Source organism: Chroicocephalus ridibundus, chromosome 4 (genome assembly GCF_963924245.1).
Source record: "Chroicocephalus ridibundus chromosome 4, bChrRid1.1, whole genome shotgun sequence".
NCBI lineage: Eukaryota > Metazoa > Chordata > Aves > Charadriiformes > Laridae > Chroicocephalus > Chroicocephalus ridibundus.
In genome coordinates, this window is record NC_086287.1 from 87,092,908 (window position 1) to 87,118,813 (window position 25,906).

Sequence of the window (25,906 nt, forward strand, 5' to 3'; positions counted from 1 at the left end):
ACAAGTGACCATCTCTCTTGAGTATATAATATACTTAAACAAGGAGCGTAAGTAGATGTCTGTCAGTGTTACTGAGTTGTAACATCTCACTTGTATTCCATCGGAGTCTGATCATGTGAAAAGACAAAGAAAAATCTATGTTAATGATAATGCAAGTGATGGTGATGCTAATATTACAGAAGTTACTGAAGCAAAACCGAAGGCAGTGGCAATGCCGTGTGACTTATAACTGATTAGGGATTGAAAGACTTGGCCTGAGGAATTTAATGAGTATAACGTAATTTTCAATGAGACTGTAGTATTTCCAGTTAAAGAAAGTACAGTTTAACTTGTGAATTTTAGTGACTGTGTTGGATGTTTTCATTAAAAGTTATTTTTCTTTCTTGATTGGATGGATCAGGGGAAAGAAAGAACATGACACTGAGTGTTGGTATGAAGTTTTATTAACGTGCGTTTAAGGTGACTTTATTTCTCTGTGGTTTTTAAAGTCTTGAAAGTCATCTGAAAGAAGTGCCAATAAATCCATTTCCTCTTGTTTTCTGTACATGTGTCGTATTTACAGCAAATTCATTTAGTTACAACTGAGAAGTGTTTTTTAAAGTGATTTGGTATTATTTCTTACATTCTTTCACCTGTTACTAGAAGGGGGTTTTTTAATCACTGAGTCAAGCAGCTGTGATCTCGAGGAGAACAAAACTATAACTCGTTTTAAAACATACAAAAACCCACCTGAATTTATGTGACCATAAAGGATTAAAGCAGGAGTAAAAATTCTTGTCCTCATGCAGATTAGCAAAATTGTGAAATAAATGCTAGGAGAAATTATTAAAGGATGCTTTTGCTAGATCAAGTGTGCTAAGTTTTCTCACCAACATTAAACAGAGCACTCTTAGACTCTTCAAAGTCTGGAAGTTCTTTAATTCTTTCTGTCGAGAATGCATGGGAAAAGTTATTTCCCTGTCCTAGAAATGCCCTAACTTGCAGGGACATTCAGTACATAGTGTAGGTCGATAAATATTAATAGATTAATGGATTAGTAGATTAAAGGGTTTTCTTCTGGTTGAAGGACAGCTGTCCTAAGTGTGAAAACAGTCTCTGGAATGTGATTCAGTATTTTATGTTATGCTACATGTAAAATAGAGTTTTACAAAGAATAACTAACACAGCATGATGGAAGAACAGGAGCTTGTTTCAAAAATAAGGATGTCAAGAAGGTGTTATTAGTCAAGCCCCTTAGTTAATGCTGGCTGATTTGTTACAAGTCATATGGAAATAAAACTCTGAACAGGCCCCTGACAGTCAAGTATCAGAACGTATGACTCTGTTTTCTTTAATATTACAGATTATTGCATGCGGTAATGACTTGAGTTAGCTGTTCTAATTAGAGGGGGATTAGCTGTGGGCTCATTCTCAGTTTCTACTAGGGAAAGTTAGCGCTTTAGCGGGGGAGCTGGGAAGTGTATTCTCCACCTACACAGAAGATTTTTCACTTCTTTCGCGCAAAACCAGTCTGAAAGAAATATTCCAAATGTAAAAAATTGTTTAATTTTACTCAGGTTTGTTCTATCTATTGCATTAAAACCTTATGCTTAATCCAATGAAGTAACTGTTCATCTCCTAGGAAAGTGACTTCCATTATCATGAAAGCCAGAGAAAACTCCAAAGCTTTTTGGTGAACCTGAAAATCATGATTTTTCTCCTTTTTCACTCGCATTAAATTCCCCCTCCTTCATTTCCAGTTACAAATATTCCTTTGAGTAGCAATTCAGTTACCATGAAAATGACATGTTAGTTTCTAAAGGGAATTTAATCATAAAGAATTCAACTGTGGCTTTGCCACAGTCCCTGAGTAAGTGGCTTCATATTATGGAGCTGCTTCTGCATGAGTAAGTGGTTTCAAGATGCCTTATTTTTCTAGATCTGTGGAGCACATCAGTTACAACCATTACAACTGAATGAGTTTATGTACTCGGGCCGTCCACCTGTTTCTTTTCCATCTCTGTGTAATGGCCTTCACCTGTAGTGTAGCTACCATACTGCTCTTACAGCTTCCCACCAAATAGTTTGTTAAATCCGGGGTTGTTTCTATGCTATTAGTTGGATCTCTCCAATGCTTGTAATGTTTTAAAATTTGCAGAATTTGTTCTTGTGTCTGAGATGTGTCTTCATTCACTTAGAGAAATCTTAGCCGTAGTGAATATCAAATTGTGTAGAGCCCTCCAGCGTGCATTTGTTTAGAATATGAAAACAATAAATATACATAAAAGTCTAGTCATTTAGCAAAGCAGATGCAGGTAGTCATGTAGAAACTACAGCCGTATGTTATACAGGGTGAAAAAGATTGCTCTAAACCCCAGCAGCCTTATAGTTGAGGTTCTTCTGAAGAGAAGTGTTGATTTCAGAAAATGTAAGGAACTAGGCAGCAGATTTTCTTGGCAATACCGGAAGTTTGGAGCAAGGGTATGGTAATCTTTATTACCTGCCAGAGAGAGTTTTATGGGTTGTTAATTTTTTCTTTATATTTATCCAGCCTTAGCAATGTGAACCATCACAACTAATACTTGTTCCCTCTCAGTAACTAGGCCAGGAAAACGTGTTTTCTTACACATTTGTATGTACCCGGGAACCGCAGTGAAAGTTGTCGTGTGGGAAGATGTTTGGGTACCATGGCAGCAGTGTACAAATCACAGCAGAACAGCCAGGTGGAGTAATGTCTTATCCAAAACAAATCAGGCCTGAAGGTGACCCTTTGAGGGTGGTGGATGTTTTAGAGGTTGGGGATTTTGGGGGGGAGAGGGGGCGGGGGGAGCCTGTGCACAGCTATGCTGTCTCTGTGGTTACATGTCATTAGCGCCCCTGCTAAGTTGAAAGCCTTTCCAATTTGTTTGAAACAGAATTGTTTCTGAACACAGATATTGTGTCTGGATTTTTGTCTTTCCCAAAATGGAATCACTCTTTTAAGAAATGGACTATGTTAAAGTGATCCATTTAAGAATGTAAATATTTTCTGTTACTCATAGGAGCATATCAAATGTTATCAAACATATAGCTACTTAGAGCTGATCTGCTTACTGTTAGTCTAGATGACTGGCCTTTTATTAGCTTTGTTTATTAGAAATTCAGACTAGATTTAGGTCTGTGCAGCTGCCAGCACTGGGGCCTATAATTTTTTCCTTTTCCTGGCTCAGACTAAAGATTGTCTGACCTTGCTGCTTTGTTTTAATGGTATGCTGAGAGCTGACCATCGGGGATAATCCCGGTCACGCCTCCTGATTTCCTCTCCCTTCTGTAGCACTCTGAATGAAAAGAGGGAGCAAAGGTGTGGGATATGGCTCTGTGCCTGCGGTAGAAGGGGTCGCTACGCCTAAAGGTAAACCTGAGGAAAGCAGTTGCTTACTCTTCTGCTTTTTTATTCCTAATAACTTAACTAGGTGTAGTCCTTATCTGAATCGCGCTCTTGGTTGAGACTCCTTGCTGAAACAATTCTATAATGCTGGGTGCACAGAAATAAGTACTGGTAAGTGACCCATAAAACAATAATTTTCCATTATGCTAGATGAAAAATGCATGTACTTCTGCAGGTCTGCTTCACGAGTTCTTCTGTTTGAGTTATAGACACATGAAAGAAGGTAATTCAGGAGTTATTTTTCATTCAGTGCTCCGAATATGGCTTAGGGTAAATGCTTTTTTGATGGCTTGCTCTGAATATTTTTCGCTTTTCATTGGTGAATTTTAATATGACCACTGGTTTAATGGATAAAGAGTAAACATAAATAATACATCACAAAGATAAAGATTCAGATTTTCTATGAGTGGCTAAATTTACAATGTGATGACATCAGATTAGTAACAAAACTCACAGTGGACTAAAATATATTCCGTAAATCATTATCGTTACGTCTGACTAACTGATGACAGGTTTCCTGACTCGTGTGTATTATTTATAAAGGTACAGAAGTTGTATGTATTCTCTCATAATCCAAATAATGACAATCAAAATGCTGGGGAAGGGAGTTCCTTAAGACTGCTAAAAGTAGCTAAAGTACACTTCTCACTTTTAAGCTTTTTCAAGAATATTAAATCATGACTGTCAGCTTTAAAATAAGATTATCATAATGGAACGTAATACGAAGTGACACTGTGTTCTACAATATAGGAATGGCAGAGAAAATACATTTTCAGCTGTGTCTGACTTATTTACATTTCACATGAACTTAAGTAATGTCACTCCTACACGTACCTGAAATATAGTTACATGAACAAGGTAAATTACGCCAAAAGCCCTACTGCACTGGAAAACATACTGTATTATTCAAGCATAAACCCTTGTGGTATCTGAAAAAGAATAGATTTTAAACGCTGACATCTTGGATATAGTCATTTGGTACAAAGGCAAAGTTCAAGTTAGTAAAGCTGAGATGAACAGAAGAGTCAGGAGACCTAGAAAATAAAGACTCTCCTGATAGAATGTGGGTATTTCTTTGGAGAGTGAATAATTAATTTTTTTCTTCTCTACATAGCTTTAATTTCCAGGTGATAGTGCACGTGCTTTAATCAACAGACCTTTTAATGATTTAGTATATGGCCCTCTCTGGACCACGGTATTGAACCCTGTGGTTCTGAAATAGGAACATAAATGAGTAGGCCTAGGAGGAATGAAAATGGCATTCAGCAGAAGTCAGGTTTGAATCTTTTATTTTAATTTGCAGTCTTTATTATCTTCCTCCATCTAGGCCTTGAAATACAGTCCAGCAGAATGAAAACCAGTGAGGCAGCCAGAGGAGAAATGACAGCAACTTTTGACTTGCAGACATTTTTGTGATGTTACAGACTATTTCTTCTATCTGGTTGTTAATGTTATTAGTTATGGTACGTGTCAATGATAGCACAAACTGCCCTCAGAATATAGCATGTAGTACTGGTGAGACCCATCATCATAAAAAAGACTACTGAAATGCTGAAGAAAGTTCAAAGCAGGGTAGCTAAGGTGAGAAGGATATTACTTATAATGAAAGAATGATTGAACTTAATTTGTATAAACTGGATAAGAGGTGATTAAAGGAGGATATGAAATCACTGCACAAATATTTGAGAGGTGTTAATAAAAGAGAAGCATGGGGACTGTTTCTGTAATTACTCATGACAAAATGACAAGGTAGCATTTTCAAACCAGAGAGAGATGGGAAAACAATTTTGATACAGGAAATAATCTGCAACTGTAAGGGGAAAGTAATGAGCTGCTAGGAACAGAACTAACTCATGTTCAACAGAGCCTTTCTAAATAGTTCGGTGTCTAAATAGTTTAGATTTAAACCCTCATGGGATTATCGTAGAGAAAGAATTTGTTCAACATTAGTCGGAGCCTGGGTTAAGCTGCTGTTTTCTACCTCGATGTATTAACTACTGCTGCTGTGATATCCTTGCCAGTTACTACAGATTTAAAGTTAACTAATCTTTTTAACTGAAATCAGTTTAAGAACTGGGGTGGGTAGGTGTTGTTCTGTCTCAGCAAGTGAGGTGTAGGAACTCCTTTCCTAGAGGAGAAGGCAGCGTACAGAGGTAGGTCCGTGCAGCCCGGAGAGCAGCATTCCTGAGATGGCAGGATCGGCTCCAGCACATGGAAGGCTTTCTGCAGTTTATATGTGGTCGATTCCGTTACAGCACCTTCAGCTCTGTCTTGACAGCATTTGATGCACTTAGGCCCGATGCTGAAAATAGAGTCTATTTTCAAACCAGTATAAGCCTTTTCTTGTCATTGTGTACTAAGTACGCTGTGCAACCTTAGGAGTTGCGTTAAGGTGTTTGTACAGGGATTCTTTGGTGATTCTGAGAGTTGTCTTGGTGACAGCCCATTAGGAGAGGGAGTTGTACTGACAAACCGCGAGTGCAGCAGACCCTGAGGGTCAGTCCTACCCTTCCTGCTTTTTACTTAGAAGTATAATGCAACTATTACAGATGAGGTATGTGGGATTGGGTCCTTCAGGAGCAGCAAGAGCTGTCTTTTCTGATTAATAAAGGAAGTATAAAATCACTGCAGAGACGTTTGAAAACAGTTATGATGGTCTATAGTTGCTAAAAGATGAGCGGCTTCAGATCAAGACAGATTGGCATTTGAAAAAAAGTGAATTCTGCTTCTAGAGTTTATCTAATAATAGTAGTAACAAAAAAGCTGATACCACACATTTCTTGTATTTCAGAGCAATGCCTCTATCATTTTTGAAAGCTAGTGAGATAGTTAGGACTTAACCATGTTCCTCATGCTGAGTAGGAAAACAGGGGCTGCGTATCTAAATAAAGTTGTGCTTCAAGAGACTGAATTGGAGAAATTTGAACTACACAGCTAGGTTTGGAAAGCATCTGGAAAAGAATGTAAGGCTACTTTCTGTAAAGTGTCTAATATAATTATAGGTATGAGAGGATCGTTACAAATAAAATCCTAAGGAAGCAAGGTCATCAATGCAGTGCAAAATATTTATTTACTGCATTAATTCTCCGTTGGAGAGAGGGCGGTCCTTTCACTATGCCAGCAAAACTTGGTCCCAGGGAAAAGAGAAAGGCTGGGAAGTAGAGATGAAGGCTTTTTACCCATACGATAAAACCCAAATAAAAGTTCATCTGAGTTAAAAAGGCGGTATTATAATAGGTGTTATCCAATCATATCCTCTATGATATTCTTCAAGCAGAATACATATAGCGAAAGATAGGTAGTGTTAATTTACGCATAGTGGCAAACTTGCAAGGTCTACTTCAGAAGGAAAGCATGATCAGAAAACACAAAAATTGAAGTAATGGGGGCTGAAAATACAGTGAATTGTAGGTTGTTCAAGAAACAAGAGAATTAATAAAACAATATTCGATCTTCATCTCACAGTTTAACAGAGAGGCAGGCAGTGCCATCTTCCCCACACAATTTTAAAAAATAAACATGGTAATAAAATATGTACACTGTTAACTTCTCTCTTAAAAATACAAAAATGGCACAGAATCCCTCCACGTAAAATAGTATTCCACAGTATTCGGTTCCTCACCTAGTGATTATTTTTACTGTGGCTGAAGTCTTTGATTTGAAATGTATCTACATTTGAATGTAGTTCAGACAACTTCTGTAATTTGATAATTTTACTAGAAAGTCAACCAACTTTGATAGAGACTGCAGTTATTTTTCTTGTCTTGCTAAAATAAAAATCCTAAGGCATTACAACTAAATACGAAAGGAGAATATTTGATCATTTTTATTTAAAATATGATTTTTATGAAGGGTAAATTGAATTAGAAATAGTGGATCAGTATGCCTGTATAACATCATCGAAGTACTAGACTTTTTTTAATTTTCAAGAAAGTTAGTCGTGATCTATTAATTTTTTAGGAATTATTGTATGGGTTTTCCACAGATGTCCAAGTGAACCTTTTTTATGGACTGCTAAAGCATCACTGAAGTGAGTGTGCTTCATGGGAATACAAAGAATGCATCTCACGGCTCTCTGAAGAAATTACAAGATTGATTTTTCAGAAGTTTGGGCCCTAAATGACTGCTATATTTAATAAGAATCTCCACCAAGATTTTAGCACGGAAGGAAGATCAAAGCAATTACTTAGCTCTTCCAAAATGAAGAAGGGAAAGTTCCAAGGAAGCAAGTTGAAATAGCAGGAAGTCTTCATCAAAATGTGTGAGATGAATGAGGTGCTTGAGAAAGGCTTTTCAGGGCCGGGTTCCAGTTCTGCGTAGTGCTTGCTTAGTTTTGTTCCATGTTCTCAATTACTATTATGTGTAGTTTTATAGTGGTACCATAAAGAGATCCTTAAAAAAAGGGAGAGGAAAGTGAAAAGTGAAAACCAGATCCTTACTTCTATTGTTCCTTTTGCTTCTCTTCTTTCTCTTCATCAGCTCTGGCCTCTGACACATTGCTTCTTTTCCCCTGATCTTTTTCAGTGCGAGACAGTGTATATTCTTCCAAATAGGTTTTTGAAAGTAGTCCACAGGGGTGCATTTTAACCGATTCAAGTTGTGAGGCAGATTGTGCAAATTGCTCAGTGTGTGCATTTAGGACCACTGTAAAAGTAAACCCCGTTTTGCAGCTGTTTTATTTGCTATTGAGCAGTGTGACACCAATAGCTGTTTAGGAAAAGCAACTCAGCCAAAAAATAATAAAAAAAAAAGTACTTCCAATATTGGGGGTGTTTTTCATTCTTTGAAGAAATAGATTACTTTACCTTCCAGCCCTCTTTTGATGTTTCCAGCTTTAGTCAGAGGCTCTGTAGCCAAATTGGGATGCAGGTATCTGTTTGCTGGTTGTACTGCATGTCCATTGAAGGTTTCCACAGGATGAAGGTCTGTGAAATATTATAGAATACATAGAGATAAAGCCTTATCATAGACAATGTGGAGGGAAGGGACCTCAAGCGAGAACACGGTGAGCGCCCTTGCCCCAGAAAAGAATCAGGTTTATCCCTTTTCATTCTCATTTGTCTGGTAGGTTCTTAAAAACTTTCACTAATGGAAATACTACAAATTCTACAGGCAGCCTTCTGTCTGTACTTACTTTCTCTTTTAGAAAGTGTTCCCCTAATGTTTAACTGAAAGCTCTCTTGCTGCAATTTAAACCCATTTTGTGGTTTATGTTTCAGGCCCATCATTTCTTCTCTTATCCCCAGTGGAAAAGGAGAGTAGCTCCCAGTAATTTTTACATATTGGGCTGTGAAGTCTTTCCTCATACTTCCCTAACTGTATAAACCAGTTTTTTTCAAAACTGGACACACCGTTGCAGCTGCAGCCTTACCAGTATGAGTGAACTGGAAGGATTATTCCACAGTTCTTCCATATAACACACTAGATAATATACCAGGAGACGGTTGAGCGTTTTTATCAGCCAAATGCTGTTGACTCATATTAATCTCATTTTGACTCCACATTCTTTTCTGTCTTGTGAGTCATCTGCTCTATTGTAATTGTGAAGTTAATTGTTTCACCCACACAGAATACTTTTTACTTGCCAAATTGGGTTGCATCCTTCTTATTTAGACTTTCCAATTTGTCAAAATTGTTTTGAACTCTAATCCTGTTCTTCCAATACTTGCAGTGGCTCCCAGCTTTGTGTCATCTGAAAGGCTTGATAAGTTCTTCCTGTCCTCTGTCATTCAGGAAATATTGAATGATGCTAGAAGCAGAACAAACCCTGTGAACCACCCCATCCATCTATCCACTTTGACAGTGAGCCATTGATAACTGTTCTGAATACAGTCTTCCAACAAGCATCTACCTGCCTTACATTAGTTTACGGTAATTCTCATTCCCCGCTTTTAAACTGCTCTCCTGTTTGGCACATATCATTTTCATCCATCATAGCATGCTGAAAGTGATTATGTTTTTATTCTCGATTTGTTTCTGGGTTGAATTGAAGTAGAGGAGGTTGAAGGCTCAGTGAGTTAATGTTCTGTGTGCTGTATGCGTATTAGGATTTGGTGAGCCTGAATTGTTTTCTAAAAATAGATTGAAAGTTTCAGTACTTCCTGTGAGCCCAGCCTGAGAACTGGTGAATGAAGCAAAAGAACAAATAAATATCCATGAAATTCTCTATGCCTAAGTCTCTTAGTCTGTCTTTGTCTTGATCATGTTATTTAGGTGAGGATGGAGCCTTTTTGTGTATATTAATTTGCCTCATAAGAGATACCGACACTTGTCTTTCGCTGACCTCATTCTATAGATTCTGAATATAGAAATACTGTTGGTAACAATCAGCCTGTGTAATTGGGATTCATTTGATGTTTAAAAACCTTCAGCTCCACTTGTAGTTATTCAAACAGTAAACTTTTTTTAGCTTTTTATTGTGTTTGAAATTGAAACTTGACTTTGTCTTTGACTCTTAGCTTCTGGCAAATGGTTTATGGGCTGAGACAGCAGCTAGAGACAGGTATAAAACTATTGAAATAACAGGTTGTGTTAGTATCTTTATACAGAAAAAAACCCAAATTTTTATGTCTTAAAAGTCAGAAACGGTAATTCTAATTTAGGCACTTTTTAAGGTATTTTAATCTTCCTGATATCTTTCAAACCATAGACAAGGGCGACTGTTCCATACATTAAGAGACAAGTTAAAATACATCTAGGAAAAATCATCACTTTATTGAAATAATTAACTTGTCTCAGAGGAAACTACAGAATACAAAATGTGGCATCTTATACAAGTCATCCGTAGGCTAGACTTAACTATCTAAATCAAGGTTAAAAACAATAAACAAACAAAAAAAAAACAGCCTGAGGGAAACTCTGTCTGAAAAATAATAGCGGAGAAAAAGTTACAGTAGGCTTAATAGAAAACCCATTGAAATACGGTTTCGCTGATTTTTGGCTTGGTTCTGCTAGTGAAAAAAATTGATGTGGACCAAATTCTGGTACACTAAGTTTGCTTTAGCATCTTTTGTATGAGTCATCTCATTTATAACAGTAGAATTATTCACAGAATGCATCATATTATTCCTAAATAGTAAACCAATCAGTTCAAACCAGTCACAACTGTCAAATGCTTTTAAAAATAAATGTCATTTACTCTGCTTACCCAGGCTGCTATGGAGGAAATGTCCCTACTCTTCTACTGAATGTGTTTTGCACCTATCACATCTGATAAACCTTTATTATTATCTTCTGGGTTTTACTCTTCCCCTGTTTTCATTCAGAAAATTTAACAGAAAGCATATTCTTCAATGTTTTGCAGAATAACTTCTGTCCCCTCCTGTAGATGGTATAACATAGTTAAATTACACGAATGTTGTACTTCAAGGCTGCGTCGCTGGTTTTACAAGCACCAGCTCACATTGTGCTTCTCAGGGTCCAGAGCACCACCTCCTTCAAGGAGTTCCGTTGTTGAAGTTTAGAAGTGTAGCTGGCTGGGCCCGAGGTCTGCTCCTTTGCCAATAAGGATAAGACCAGGAATATTTCTTTATCCACTATAAACACAGGAATAGATAATCTTGGCATTTCAGCCAGTGCCATTTCCAAGGAGCTTATTTCATAGAAACTATCACATGTGAAAGAAAAAAAGCATTTGAAATCTCCACAGCTACATTAGTCTAAATAGAGAAATCAAAACTAACAGATTTGCAATAAGTATTGATTGACATCTAAAAACTCCTGACAAGACTTAACAAAGAATGGGTTAAAAAAAACCCCAAACGGTGTGAGAGCTAATGAAAGATATGATCAGGCCCAGTAACAGGTATGTGTGATCCCGGGTGGGAACTTGGCCACTCTATTCAACATGCGAATCTTAACAAACATACAGTACAAAATAGAATTCTTACCTTCTTTTTTTAATGAATTCCGAAGACTTGCTGAGTTACTGTTAATGTCTGCCCATAAACTGTGTTCTTCAGCTCTGGAAGTCCAGGCCTGTGAAAAGGGAGGCTCTTCTTTATGCCTGAGAAGAACCCTCAAGCACCATGGCTTAAAGGAACGGCTGCAATGGTGGATTCAGTCCCCCTCGGCACTCTTACCCTTCACTTAACCACTAAGATCATTCAGGAACTTGAACTTTGTGCTCTCTTTTCACAGACAAATGATTTTTAAAAAAAAATAAAAAAAATTAAAAAACAGGATTAAAAGGAAAAAAACACCATATTTCCATTTAACATTTAGAGTTGTTTTCCCTATGTTTAGTGGGACTTCGTTAGATGATTATTATCTTTTTATTACGGTGGACATTATTAGACTGTGATGAACATTATTTAAATTTACCATTTAGTAATTACCCCTTAGTATTGCACTTTCCATACTGAGTGTTATGAATATAATAGCACATTACAGGTGGAGAAGTTTTGGAAAGAAAAAAATATTATTTCTTCTGTTATTTCTTCTGTCCATGAAATCTATAGGAGGTTGCAGTGGATCTGGCCCTGTATTTAATTGGTCTGTCCCTTGCAGAGACCTTCCTGCTAGCCCACTGACACTCTGTTTTTTGATATACTGCAGATTATTTAACTTCTCTATCTTTAAAAATTTCTAACCTAATAGCATAGGTGATAGCAGCTTACTGAGATCATCATCCAGCAAGCGTCCCACCTTGAGTGGGGACAACGGAGTGACTTGGGGAGTTTGCAGTAGCGGTGACTATGCTGGGAGACACGCTGAAAGACATGCTGGCGTTCTCCAGTAGAAGTTCAGGTGCTTGATTTAGGACTTAAGGGAACAACCGTAGCCTGCCTGATATACAAGAGCAGATTAAATAATGGGTTTGGGTTTAAAATATTTGAAATAGTTAATCTGACAGATACAGTTAACAGTGTTTACAGATTAAGTTTACGATGTGGTTGCCTTCTGTTTGTGAATTCTGTGGGCAATGGATGGATTTCTGTGGGAAGCGGAACAGAAACCAAAAAGTTTGGTATCACAGGTACGATTAATTCTTGGGTTTTGGACCACAATTTCATTGCACGTTTAATTAAATCAAGGTAGGTCACCTCTAATATACTTTTTTGAATATCTGAAATTCTTCTTTAGCCTTGGTATTAAGAGGCAATTTAACTGCACCTTTAGCAATTCAATTTTTATACCAATACATATATCTGTAAAAATAGCTGCAAAACTGAATTTGGTTCTGTACCTGACTTTTTTTCCCTCCCATTATTGTAGCTATAATTAAAACAGCTCTTCCCAACATGGACAGAGAAGCCAAAGAAGAATACTTTGTGGTCATCCAAGCAAAGGACATGGGAGGACATATGGGCGGACTCTCTGGAACTACAACAGTGACAATTACACTCACAGATGTTAATGACAATCCTCCTAAGTTTGCACAGAGTAAGTGCCCTTACGTGTATGTGTTCTCCTATATAAGAAAGTTATATGGCGCTGGCGTTTCTTTATCAAGCTCTTTTTTTTTTTTTTTTTTATTTAATCATATTGCCTGGGTTTGTAATGTAATTTAAAAATATGTAGCTGCTACCAGAGAAACATTAATAGTCCTCTGCCTGATTAAGAGCTTAGGAAAGAGGGAATTACGTCTGCAACAGTGCACACAGCTCTCTGTCTTCCGTGTTACCCCTCTTACATCCACACAAAAAGGCTTGGGGACTTTTTTTGATATATACTTCTTTGCTTTCAGTGCAGTTGTTTCTAAGTGCCAGTTTTAGTTGCTGTTGTATGTGCTTCCATCTCATGCAGACAAGTGACGCTACCAGCAAAAGACATATATACTGACAAAAGTAATAAAGGTTTGACTAATCAGGTAATAGTGAAAAAAACAAAGAAAATAAGTCTGAGTCTAGATAATTGTTGATCTTTAATTCAAAATCTATATTTACTGCTGTGGTTCCAATGGTGTCTTGCTGGGCTAGGTTAAAATGATTTGCCATCCTGCTGAGGTTCTCTACAAGCTTTGTAGTCTATTTCAAAGATGAAGAGAAAAAGAAAAAAGAAGAGGGAAGAGCATAATGAATGGATTGATTTTATTTGGAACAGGTGCAATCTAATGCTTATCTTTTTATCCAGCTTGTTCTGAAAAGCTGAAGTTGTAAGGTATTAAGAGTCTATTTAGGGTTGGAGAATGTTCACGTCTAGACTTTTTAGCATTTTTACTTTATTAGAAGCATGTTTTTCTAACAAGGTACTTATGCACCCAGTGTAAGATTAATTCTTTTCCACATGTGTATGACTTGAAATCCATTTTTCCCTGTTCTGAAGACACAAAGAGTGAAACGGGTTTGTCCTAGTACTCAGCGTGTGATAAACACTCTCCTGTAGTCTAGAAAATTCATATACAGAAAGATAGAGAGGAAAAAATATAAATAAGCAGAGGTAAAAGCTTATTTGCAAAATATATATTTTATTACCTCATCTTAGTGGTTTTTAACAGATAAGCACTCTGTGCACAATAAAAGGTTTTCTCATTATAAAATAAGAAATGCATCAATTTTTTACTTCATATCACATTGCATTGCTTGCACTTGTGTAGTGGTGTTTTCCAAAATAGGATGACAGTTTCCCTAATAATGTAAACTTCTGTAGATGAGAGTCCTGGCTGAACCGTATCGCCAGAATGCAGAGGGGCATTTCTTTTGTACCTGCCGTGTGCCGCAGCTCTAACTCTGTGAATACAGATCTGCTTTTCCCAGCTTACCTGGCCGTTGTATTTGTATCGGCGCTTTCTGTCTCAAAAAGCCTTTGAGTGCCAGCGTGAGAAAAGCAGATCAGAAAATGAGGCACACAAGGGGTACTAACTGGTGGTTCTGCTGGTGGTGTCGACGGGCAGCAGGAGTGAAGGCGCAGGCGGATGGAACTGCTGCCTCGTGTCTGTGCTCCCCTCGTCTGGACACAGCGGCACCCGGGCCGGGTCGCGTGAGGAAGACAGCATCACAGATCCCTGACGCAGACTTCTTATGTGGAAAATGTAGATTAGTTTTCCTACAACGAAGAGTGAGTTGTTGTCTTTGAAGCCACTATAGCTGGTGCATTCCCGTGCAGAATTCAAGCTACCATCTAGGAATAACCGCCCTGTTATAGCTCTGACCATTACCATTAGACAAAAACTGCATCTACTGTAACTTTGTATTATATATATATTGCATTTAAGGAGGATGAGCCACAGTAAGCATTGTAACTGGATATTATTACAAATTCTTTCTCTTAAAACAAAGCATTGATAGTATGCTGCCTAGCATTACAGATTAGTCATGACTCTGGCCTTCCAGAAGAGCTGATCGAGTCTTTTTTTTACACCGTTGAAGCGCAGTTTGCATTTGCCCAGAAAGGAGAATAAGAAAGGATCAAACTTACAATAGAGCCTAACCAAAATGAAATAGAAATTCAGAAGTTGTAATACATGCTGCTTTCACAATAAATTGTAATGAACTCAGAAAGCGGTGTGTTTTATCGGTTTATTGTTTCCAGGCAGGACAGAAATGTATATTTATGGTTTGATTTCAAAGAGTGTTAGCCTCCTGGGTTTTAGAAATGAAAAAGATGAACTTTCACTACTTCTGTGATCTCTTTGAAATAATTTTAGAGGCTTTTCATGTCACAGAAGTTTTTAACCTGGCAATTTACCATACAATTTTGTTGAGAAGAACCATGCACTGCCGTGAAAACCAAGGGTTTTGAAAGATACGTAATGTGGATTTTTGGTCAGCTCTGTGCTAGGACATCTTGACAGGGCGATTCATAATGCTTGAGAGCAATTTGTGTAAAAGCGTCAGCTGCATCATAATAATTTTTTTTACAATATTTTGTAAACTATCTTAATAAATCAGAGAGAAAAATACCAACTTAAAAATGCAATCAGCTGTGTCTGGAGATTCAAACCACAAAGTGTGGACGGCAGTATAAATTATGAACACATAATTTAGTCTCCTGAGGCACTTGATTGCTTTGGCTGCTCATTGTTTGTGAGCCATTATGAATATTCTCGAGGAATCTTGATGATCTCCAAATTATCTCTAATAATTTAGCCTAGAAACATTAAAGAAAAAAAAAAATCTTTGACTTTGGGACAGACTGTATGTATAGCTAATATATGTACTGTGGATTCCTCACAGTTTCCTTCCTACGTTCAAATGTTGCGACTGCAGTCAGCCGACAAACAGTTAAAGCAGTAACTTCCGAACATTTTGTTTTTAGAAAACTACTAGCTGCACATAACAGTCAAAATCACACGTTTTCTTAGAACAACTGTGAGGATAGAAAAGAACAAATCCAGAACCCTTTGTCAAAAACCATTTTAAAGGTCTTTTCTGCTAACCTTGAATTCCTTTTGACGATTTTAATTACTAAGTAGCACTGCAGTTAATTAGATCACGTATTAACTGTAGCTTCAATAAGTGTAAATTACCAAGAGGTAAAAAAATAGGCACCCAATAAAGAATGTTTGAGCTAAAGCATGCACATGTCCTCTGTTTTTCAGAATACAGTTAAGAACTGTGAGTTATAATAGAAAACGGGTATTTAGATTTTTTTCTCTTGATAAAATGCTTACCTAAAACAATATATTGCAAGTTCTAAATAGATTTTTGACACTTGTTAGGTTAGAAGGTTTGAAGCAAGTATTGCAAAAAATAAAAATATTGACAATTTGAATAGCACTTTTCTAGTGGGTTTTAGTCTAACCCTACAACCAAATAATAAATACAGCAATGATTGTTAGGAAAAGTTATTATTTCCTTTAAAACATAAATTTTGGAAGTTTCCTTGAATGTTTCTTAATTAGTTTCTTATCACAAAAGGGAGGTGGAAGGGGTTAAAAAACCAAAACCAAATCAAACTAGAAGAGCCAAAAAAGTAGTTAAGATCTGAAATTGTATAAGGTGTCTTTAAAGTATTAGACTAGTTTTCTACAGAGTAAAAGACAAAGTTTCACAGCTGAATTCTATAAAAAATATAACTGCATGTGTGTAAATAAAACGGTAAGTTCAACAGTGCCTGCAGTAGAGAACGCTGCAGATTTCCAGTGTTGGAAGAAGGTTAATATTTATGTTTGCCAACACTAAGCATCCCTGCAAGGAAGAAGCAGGATACTCCTGTAATGAAAATAACTTGTAAATAACTTGTGTAAATGTGCTTTGTATCTGTTGCACATCTCAAAAGTTTGCTTTGGGGAAGTATAAACAAATGAAGAGCACACCAGAGGTACTGGAATTGGGTGTAATGTTTAGTCTTTTCCTCTTATTTGTAAGGTCTGTATCACTTCTCAGTAATGGAAGATGTTGCTCTTGGTGAACCGATAGGAAGGGTGAAAGCGAATGACCTGGATATTGGAGAAAATGCTAAATCATCCTATGATATTATTGAAGGAGATGGAATGGATATATTTGAAATTACTACAGATGCCCAAACTCAGGACGGCATTATTAGAGTGAGAAAGGTAAATGATGTTTCTGTTTGAAAAAAAAAAAAAAAAATGTTTATTGTACATACGACTACCCAGCCAGACTGTACTTTGTGAGAAAATGCGGGTTTTCCAAGGATTCTTTTATCTATGGATGAGGTGTCAAGCCAGCGAAGTGATAAAAAAGGGACATATTAGCCACGTCCCTCAAAATTGTCATTTAGGCGACAACTGGGGAGATGTCCATGGAAGTATTTTCTGTGCTGGGCATGTGTTAAAATCTTATCTGGGCTTCCATGTGGTCAAATCAAAAGGTTTTGCTTCCTTGTTTCCAAAGGAGAAGAGTAGATGGGAATTTGCTTTGGTGGTGGTATAAACTTCCATAAAATCTTGGCTCAGTATTCATCAAATAAATTTTCTCTATTATTTGATTTGCTGTATAGCTGGTCAAATACTGTTTAGAGAAAAAAATTATCACAGCATATTATTTAAAGGACCTGATGTGTGAGAGGCTTCGTTGTCCACCTTTTCTCATGTTGAACTCTTCGCTCAATGAATAGTGATTTCACTGAACCTTATTAAGGACACCAGCACTGTTTCCCATGAGAAGTGCCAAATTCAGGCCCTAAAGAAGACTATGAATCCATTACCTTTTCTATGCTTGGACAGTCTTGGTGTATGCAAGATGAGGTATTTGCATGTACACAGCAGAAGGACCACTTAGTTATAAACAGAAACATGGGGAGAGACAGCATATCTAGAACAGAACTTGGCTTTTAAAGTCAATGAAAAGCTAATTGCAGACTTAATTTTTATTATTTTCTGGGGAAGGAGAAGAGAGCTGATTCTCACGCTGTGTTCCGAAAAAGGATGTGAATATAACTTATAACACTGGCATAGAGGGTTTTAAATATGTAGCATAGAGCACTCTAAATGAATCTTTGGTTTGCGTTTTTTAAAAAAAATAAAACAAAACAAAGACCAAAAAACCAAACCATTACATTCCAGTGAGTACAGGTAATTAATATGCAACTTGTACCTGTAATTAAAGAGGTCAGGCAGAGTACTTATCCAAAGTTTCAATTTTCTGTTTCTCAGTGAGTAGGTCAGCACTGTAGATACATAATAAAATGATGTATATTTATCTAAATTGAGATCTGTTTTCCTAAAGAGAAAATTATGATATACATCCTTGATCTTCCTTACTGTTATTTATTGTATGCTGTGGCCTCTTTCGTAAACTAAGGCAATTAGCCTTTTGCCCCAGTTCCCTAGGCTTTATTTCATAACTGAGTCTCTAACATGATGTTGTTTCATATATTCATTTTAACAGCAATAATCACTTTGTTTCTACTACAGTAGACGATGCACGGAGGGTACTGTTCACCAGCAGATTTCCTGCAGCATAAATTCACGGGCTTTAGACAATGCAGAGTAAATTTTCAATACGATATTCTGATTAAGCGTGACTAAATGTATTGGGGTGCTGTCATTTCTGTAAAGCATATGAAAAGCAATTGAAAAAAATTATATAGGAGCTATGATTGGCAAATTGTGAATATGCCGATTTATAAATCACCATTCATAATTACAAAAGCTTCCTAATTTAAGAGCTGCTAAAGAAGCAAGGTTTTCTTGTGTTTACTAGAATTTGTGAGAAAGAGCAAATCCCATTAGACCTTGATTCATACCTGAAAAAATTCAACAAAATTTGAAAATGTACATATTGAAGGCTTTGACAGACTTCCTGAAGATCCCTATTTGCGCTCTTGCCGATATTTGCATTGCAGATTCCGAGTTTCTATGTCCTTTTCTTTTTATCCCTGGGACATTGTAATGCAAATCTTAATATCTTTCCAATACTTGGCAATTTGCATCTTTGAAATTTGAATCATTGTGAGACACAAGAGAATTATATAGTGAATATACTGATGTGCTTCAAGACACAAACTTGAATCTCCTATAATGAAAAATTCTAATACTCAAAAGTGTCACAGATTTGGTTTTTATTTGGTATTTCATTCTTTTAAATCCCCTGTGTTTTCATCTTTTACGTTTTAATATGGAACTGTAAAGCAGTAAAAACAATGGTGACATGGCAGGTATATTGATAGAATAAAGTAATCGGTTTCGTGTTTCTCTCTCTGAAAAAAAAATAAGATACAGAAATAGGAATTGCTACAGTTTTGAGAAATTCCTGAGAGATGTCTACCTCATTTACCCCTATAAACAGAAATGCAGTTACCTGAAGTGCAATAATATTGAAGTATTTTCTTATATGATTAGCTCTACATTTTTCCACATAATATCCAACAAATAATAATTGCTAGTTGTTTGCATTTCTCACATTGTTCTGGAAGTAATAAAATATTTATTCTTTGTGGAGCTAGTATTTTTTTTTCTTATCTCCAACTAACAAAGCACTGATTAAGTGCATGATTAGTATGCAAGTCGTCAGCGCCAACAAATTTGTAGTATTTATCTGTTATGTAATTGTAATGGTATAATTCATGAGAGAATATTTTGGTAAATTTCTTGTGAAAAGCAAGGAAACAAAGAGTCTTGTTTTCTCTGAGGCTGGTTAATAAACAGATATCAATATATGCCTAGAAAAATTGCAGGTTGGATTTCTGGGAGTGGGAAGCGATTGCATTAAAACTCACTGAATGTACTTAAACGCACATAACTTTCATCCATCAGCATTATATTCATTTGTTCTTTCTCTGTGGCCATTAGTAGAAGACATTTGTCTTTGTCATTCTTAACAGCCACTGGACTTTGAGACCAAAAAATCCTATACTCTGAAGGTAGAAGCAGCCAACGTTCATATTGATCCTCGCTTCATCAGTGGAGGACCATTCAAGGATACAGCAACAGTAAAAATCGTAGTAGAGGATGCTGATGAGCCACCAGTCTTTTCATCGCCTACTTACCTACTGGAAGTGCATGAAAATGCTGCCATTAACTCTGTGATTGGTCAGGTGGCTGCCCATGACCCCGACGTGTCTTCCAGCCCTATAAGGTAGTGCTGCTTTAACCTTCTCTTTGAAGAAACTGCTGGCAGAATGCCAAGTGTATTTTCCTATATGTTGTATGATACTTTTTTCGTGCCGTTTTATTTCTACAGAAATACTTGTAAAGGTTTTATTTTATGATGTTAGATTTATCAGTTTAGATCATTTTCAAAATCACAAAAATACTCCTTGCCACATGAGTAGTCTCATGAAACAGTAGGAATGCAATGAACATGAGAAATAGGGCGTATGAGGTCTGATGGGGTTGAGTCATCAGTGCGTATCTCTGCAGTTATTGTAAATAATCCGCTAGTTTCTGCACTAACAATACTCAGTTTGTCCCACGTAGTTATAAGGTTGTCAAAACATATTTTGTATTCCTTTGGCTAAACCCAGTCCTGGTTTTAAGATAGAAATTCAGAGATGATTATGCCCGTCTGACTTCTGTGTCTTTGATTTACAATGTTTTCGTTTTCTGATCTAACTTGAACAAAATCTGTTATTTCATCAGATCAGTGTTTTCTATCTCATTTTGAGGAGACCACATCTTCCCCTCCCTTTTGTAGTGGTTAGTATGGTATGAAGCGAGTGTTCCCAAAACACATTTTGCTACGTGTATTAGCAAAAGTGTTATGAAAACAAACACCAAAATGTCAAATTCATAGTAAAGGTGTATTTGGCGGGAGTCTAATGGTAATCATGACTGTACATTACTGCCTTAGGGAATTTAAGCTACACTAGCAGTTTTCAAGACTATTTTCTTATCATTGTCACATCAGGTTTGTTGCAGAGCCAAACTTTAAACCTTTATTTAGGGTTGCATATCATAGTTTAGTATTTTTAGAATTAGAATTTCAAAATTTCTGACAAGTTTGAATGTGTTAGAACTTGTGTATGAAGATGTTGGAGAGTACGTTGGAGTCTCTTGTTTCTAAATCATCCTTTCAAAATGAGCTAAATGTAGCGTTAACTATCACAGATTTCCTTACAAATTAGTTGATTAATATGTTTTCTACTGCAGTATACAACCCAGACAGTGTTAATAGACACAGAATTTATTTTCTTACCAGAGGAGCTGTCAGGAGGAACAAAGATGGTAATCTGATCATAGAAATGGGAAATTGAAGGGAGTTACCCAGGTTAGAAAAATGTCGCTTAAACAGAAAAAAGCAATATAAAATGCACCGAGTGTGATCTATCACAATTGAAGCAGTGACTCCACCCCTGATTTTATTACTGCGGTCCACTGGCATCTGGAAAAAGGGCTTGCGCTGCCACTACAAAGACAGGGTCCTCTGAAGGGTGCGTGAAGCCAGGCGTGGTGGCAGCAAGTTGGCGTTCTTCCCTTTCCTCCAGCTCGATAGCAATTTCTCTTTCAGTTTAACCTTAGTTCCTTCCCTCTGCCCTGTTCTGCGTTGCTCTTGGCTGGCTCCTGTGCTCCTCTGCCTCTTGATTGTGTCCCGTTTGTTCCTTGTCTCAGCCTGGCTTCAACTCTGCTTCTGTTTTACCTTGGCTGTTTTTCCATTCTTGTTCTGATTCCTTGGAATACTTTTCTAGCCCTGTCCCAAACTCCTAATAATTTGGACCAGCTAGAAGCCCATCTACGTCCTAAACTTGAGCCTCTTTATTCTGTCCAAGCCTGAAAAATTGAACTGAGTAAAATGTTTACTTCATTTCTATTTTTTCATCGTTTTATAGATCGAGATATTTTTAAACATTTAAAAGCAAAAATATTTTATATATGCAAACTGCATTAGAATGTTATTGTTTATCAAGTCATATAGAAACAATAGATATATATGAAACAGAATTGGCCAAAAGTCATTACATTTAAACAAAAGTGTAAGTAATTAGTGTGATTTATATCTTCTTTAAAAATATTATATGCAGTACTGGATTGAATTTTTCTACAATATTGGCTTGATAGCTAATTAAGGAATATTTAAAGCTCTATTTCCTATACAATTTTTTTTCTTGTTTGCTCACCTGATTAATTTGGCTTTATCTGGGGTAGCTCTGGAAAGTGCAAATTCCTTTTTTTCATTTTTTTTGCATGAAAAATATTTTAAGACAAATAAAGAGATTTCATGTTATTAATTCTACTGCTAGAGGAAGAATATCAGGGAGCAGAAATGCAGTTACTTCCTTTCCAATTTGGAACAAAATCGGAACGTGTCAGGTTCTAACAAAAATATGTGGGAGCGTTGTTTTGTTGGATTGGAACGTTTCATATTGTTTGTGCATTTTAAACATTTATTCTGTTATTGCATCATGTATATGGCATAAATTTTATGTATATGTTCTATGGTATACTTTCAAAAATATTAAACATAAGTTAAAAAATAGAAAAACAGAATGAAAACTTTCTGTTCTAAAAATAATGGACTGTTTTAATACTGCCTGGGCATTTTTAATTCATTTTTTTTTTTAAAAACAGAATTTTAGGAGACAATGACCAATTGCATTTCAATTCAATAGATAACAGTTCCGTCGGTATTTTGGTTAGGCAGAGCATTTGTGTGCGTTTGTTATAAAAACTCTATCAACACAAAAGAAAATACGAATCACCTCATGTGCTACCAGTACCACGTCTGCTGCACGTTAGTCTTACACAAAGACTCAGTAAACTCGGAGTATTGTGGTACCGTAAACGAAATAAAACTTGGATATCTCTGAACATAGAAATAGTCTGATAATTGAGTCATGAGACAAAACGTTAAAGAATTTAGAAAAATTATTCTAGAAAACAGCCTGGAAAGAAACTTCTCCTATGTTTTCTTTTTTTTTTTTAAACAAAGGTTTAACCTCATTTCTATCCAATGGAACAGTACTTTGTTTTTTATGCTTGCTTAGAAGAGACGAAATGTATTCTCTGAATCTTTCCATCACTTGATCCAAAAGGCACGAAGCCTACCATAGATTTACAAGCGGGTCCATCGATGGGTTACCTGGTTCTGAATGTGCCCACCTCACGGATTTACCTGAAGAGGGTTATTTAAAAAGTCTTGTGTCAAACGCAGAGATTTGGCACTGGTTATTAGTCTGAAATCTCTGGACCAGACAAAGACATTTAGACACGTTTAGCTGGGTGGGACTGAAGGATGCATATGTTGTATGGGACTTTTCATGTTGTTGTTGAGCCCAAATTGTGGATGAGCAGAGGCATCTTTGAATGGCTAAGTGATAAAGTGAGAATCAGCTGAATTATTCATTATCTGGTTCTCCAATGAAAATGAACTATCTCTTCATATCAGTTGGTAGGTTAGTCTAACTATGTCATTGTCTTTCATAACCCTGTATTTTTAAAATAAGCAGCAAAATTTCTCCTCCATCTTTATTTGCTATTCTGTTCTGCATGTTGCTTAAGGGCCTGGCTCACTTTGAAGCCTGATGGTGAAAAGGATTTACAAATTTGGGTAGTAATTGTAAATAATGGTCAGTAGCTTGTCTTATGCTAGCCTAGTCGTTTCAGAAGCGTGCGGCGGAGGCTCACACCTTACCACGTCTGGACCGCGTGCATCTCCCTTGGGAAGGGGACCCAGTGAATTCAGCTAAGCTAGTTGTAAAGCTTTACTGTAGTTTATTTAGTAAGGGTGGTACGTTCTGGCTTACAGTATAATTAGGCTTGAAAGATCATTATTAGCATACAAATCTATTGATTCGAGTAGTACTTATTTCATGTTTCTGTTGTTATTTTATAACCATGGTCTATTTATCTGCAGTAAATTATCTTGGATAAAGCATGATCCAAGCGCATAGGAAAAAGCATGGGCAATAATCTTTCTTCCTCTACTGTCTCTGCCCTCCTATAAATCACTGCCCTTCAGTGTCTTTCTCTGAGGAGAGATAAGCTTCACTGTGGCAGGTTTTCCCCATTCATATCGACAGAGATTTCATCTTTGGCAGCAGTTGATCATTTTCTTAATTCACAGCAGGCCTTAAAAACCTAGATACGATATTTTCTGCCTCCCTAATGGTACAGCCGTTTATCTGTCACTAAGTAGCATGTCCAATCTGCCTGGCATTAATAAACAATGGTGATTTACCACTGATGAGGTATCAGTACTACGATTCAAATCTCAGCAGGTGCAGCAAAAAAGGATTTCTGCTCTTATTTACATTGGTGCAAATAAAGCATAGATCAAATTAAGTCATAACGGCAATATCAATAGTGCAGGAGCAGGACGGAGAATAATTTTAAGTCTTATGTTAAACCACTGTGGGGTTGTTCCTGTAATTGCCATAGTAGACCTATAAACTAACCAAAACTTCCCAATAACCTGTGCTGGCTTTATGGCAATTTCAAAAGATATTATTTCCCAAGATACTCTTTTCTCGTTTTTAGAGAAGTGTATGTTTTATGTACAGCTGATGGATCTGACTATGCATTCCCATTAGAGAGAGTTACAATACCATTATCACGAAAAGGAAACTGAAATGTACTATTAGTTTTCCCAGGTTTATGACGCTGCAGATTTTATTTTTTATTTTGTACCAAATATTTATCAAATTAGAATCAGGAGAGGGTTTTACCTCTTTGTAGTCTTGTAAAGCCATGTAACTTACGTTAAAAATGTTTCAATTTGAATGCTGGTTTTGCATTGTGAATAAATACTGTTGGGGTGAGATGAAATGCAATACAATAAACTCACAGATGTTACGCTCCTACTTCTATAACTTCAAAAAATGTACTGCAGGAAGGCTCTATATGGAAGTTTAAAAAAGGATTCATCCTTAGGGAAAAACTGTGTCTTGTCTCGGTGGAATTTATGTCAAGCCGAGGTCAACTAAACATTAAATAGCATATGAGCATTTTGTATTTTATTTCATTTGTGGACAGTAAAAATTTCATAAATGTTTGATATCAGAAGAGTTCTTTCTGCATCATTACATAAACATGAAGAATTAAAAGGTCTAGTTTTAAGTGATGACATCTTAAAAACGTTATCTTCATTGCTCTCTTTCTCCTATTTTCTTGAGTGAAATCTTAAGCCTGTGAAAGTCTGTAAGATGTTTTTTACTAACTTCACTTGTACCAGAATTTTACTTCTAATACTTTAATTGGAACTAGGGAGACATCAAATAAGGTTAAGATACATTCTCAGAAATGATTGCCTGAAGTTAGGCACCTACAGCGTTATTCTTCCACACAAATGACCTGATTTTCAGAAATGCTGAGGATAGTGCAATTCCCGTTAAACCAGTGAGAACTGGGTATGTGGAGCTCACTAGAAAATCAGTTTACTTAAATGTCCAAATATAGGTGCATGTGCCTAGCTTTAGGCACATATATTTGGAGTTTTACTTTATTTTTTTTCTGGTACTCTTCTTAACCAAGCTGTTCATTTTTAAGTTAGTAAAATTAGTTCTCAGAGTTTAAAAACAGAAAACTTAAACGTCTAACAAATCCCATTTCCTAGTTAAACAGGGGCTTTCACTCTTAAGTCCATTTAGTTGTTAAGTACCTTGCAAATGTGATCCTGCTAGCCTTGATCTTTAGTAATACATTTAAACGTTTAAATGTTAAGATTTTCATAAATTTTCATAATTGAGAGCTAAATTTTTGAAAGTTAACTGTATCTTACTGAATGCGTTGCACAAGCAATCTAATTGCAATGTATCTTTTCTTCTAAATGTGAAAGTATCCGACACTGAAACAAAAAAGATGAAAGCTATAATCCTAAACTTTGAAATCAGATCCTAATTCTGTGTCTACCAAAATCAGTTGTGCTATGCTGGGATGAGTTTGAGTTCATCAGAATATGTTTATTGTAGCATATAAAAGAACTTCCGAATGAGAAGGTTTTTTTGGCAATTGGTTATGATAAAGCATAAACCAGAATGGAATAACTGATTTTCAGATAACTCTGCCATTGTCACTGTAGCAAAATACGCTCCTGTTCTTTTATCAGTGAATTTAACAGCATATTTGCAAAAAGTAGAAATGAGAAACTGACAGTCTGAGTCACTTTTCTGACCACTCTAGAATGTAATCCAGTCTGATACTGTATCCTAACTCGCCCTATTATGCCTAGATATAATGCAGAACAGATGTAAAAACTGTCAGTGCATGCTGTTAGGTTC

The 25,906-nt window shown here is 36.5% G+C and overlaps 1 protein-coding gene across 3 annotated transcripts in view; it reads left to right on the forward strand.

The window, feature by feature from the left end:
- Window positions 1-25,906, forward strand: part of CDH8 (cadherin 8) — a 148,986-nt gene that overhangs the window by 71,175 nt on the left and 51,905 nt on the right. For all 3 annotated transcript variants that reach the window (XM_063334650.1, XM_063334648.1, XM_063334649.1), the window contains exons 6-8: window positions 12,623-12,790; window positions 16,657-16,844; window positions 19,577-19,830. In XM_063334650.1, coding sequence (XP_063190720.1) covers window positions 12,623-12,790; window positions 16,657-16,844; window positions 19,577-19,830 — 610 coding nt within the window. The remainder of the gene's footprint in view (window positions 1-12,622; window positions 12,791-16,656; window positions 16,845-19,576; window positions 19,831-25,906) is intronic.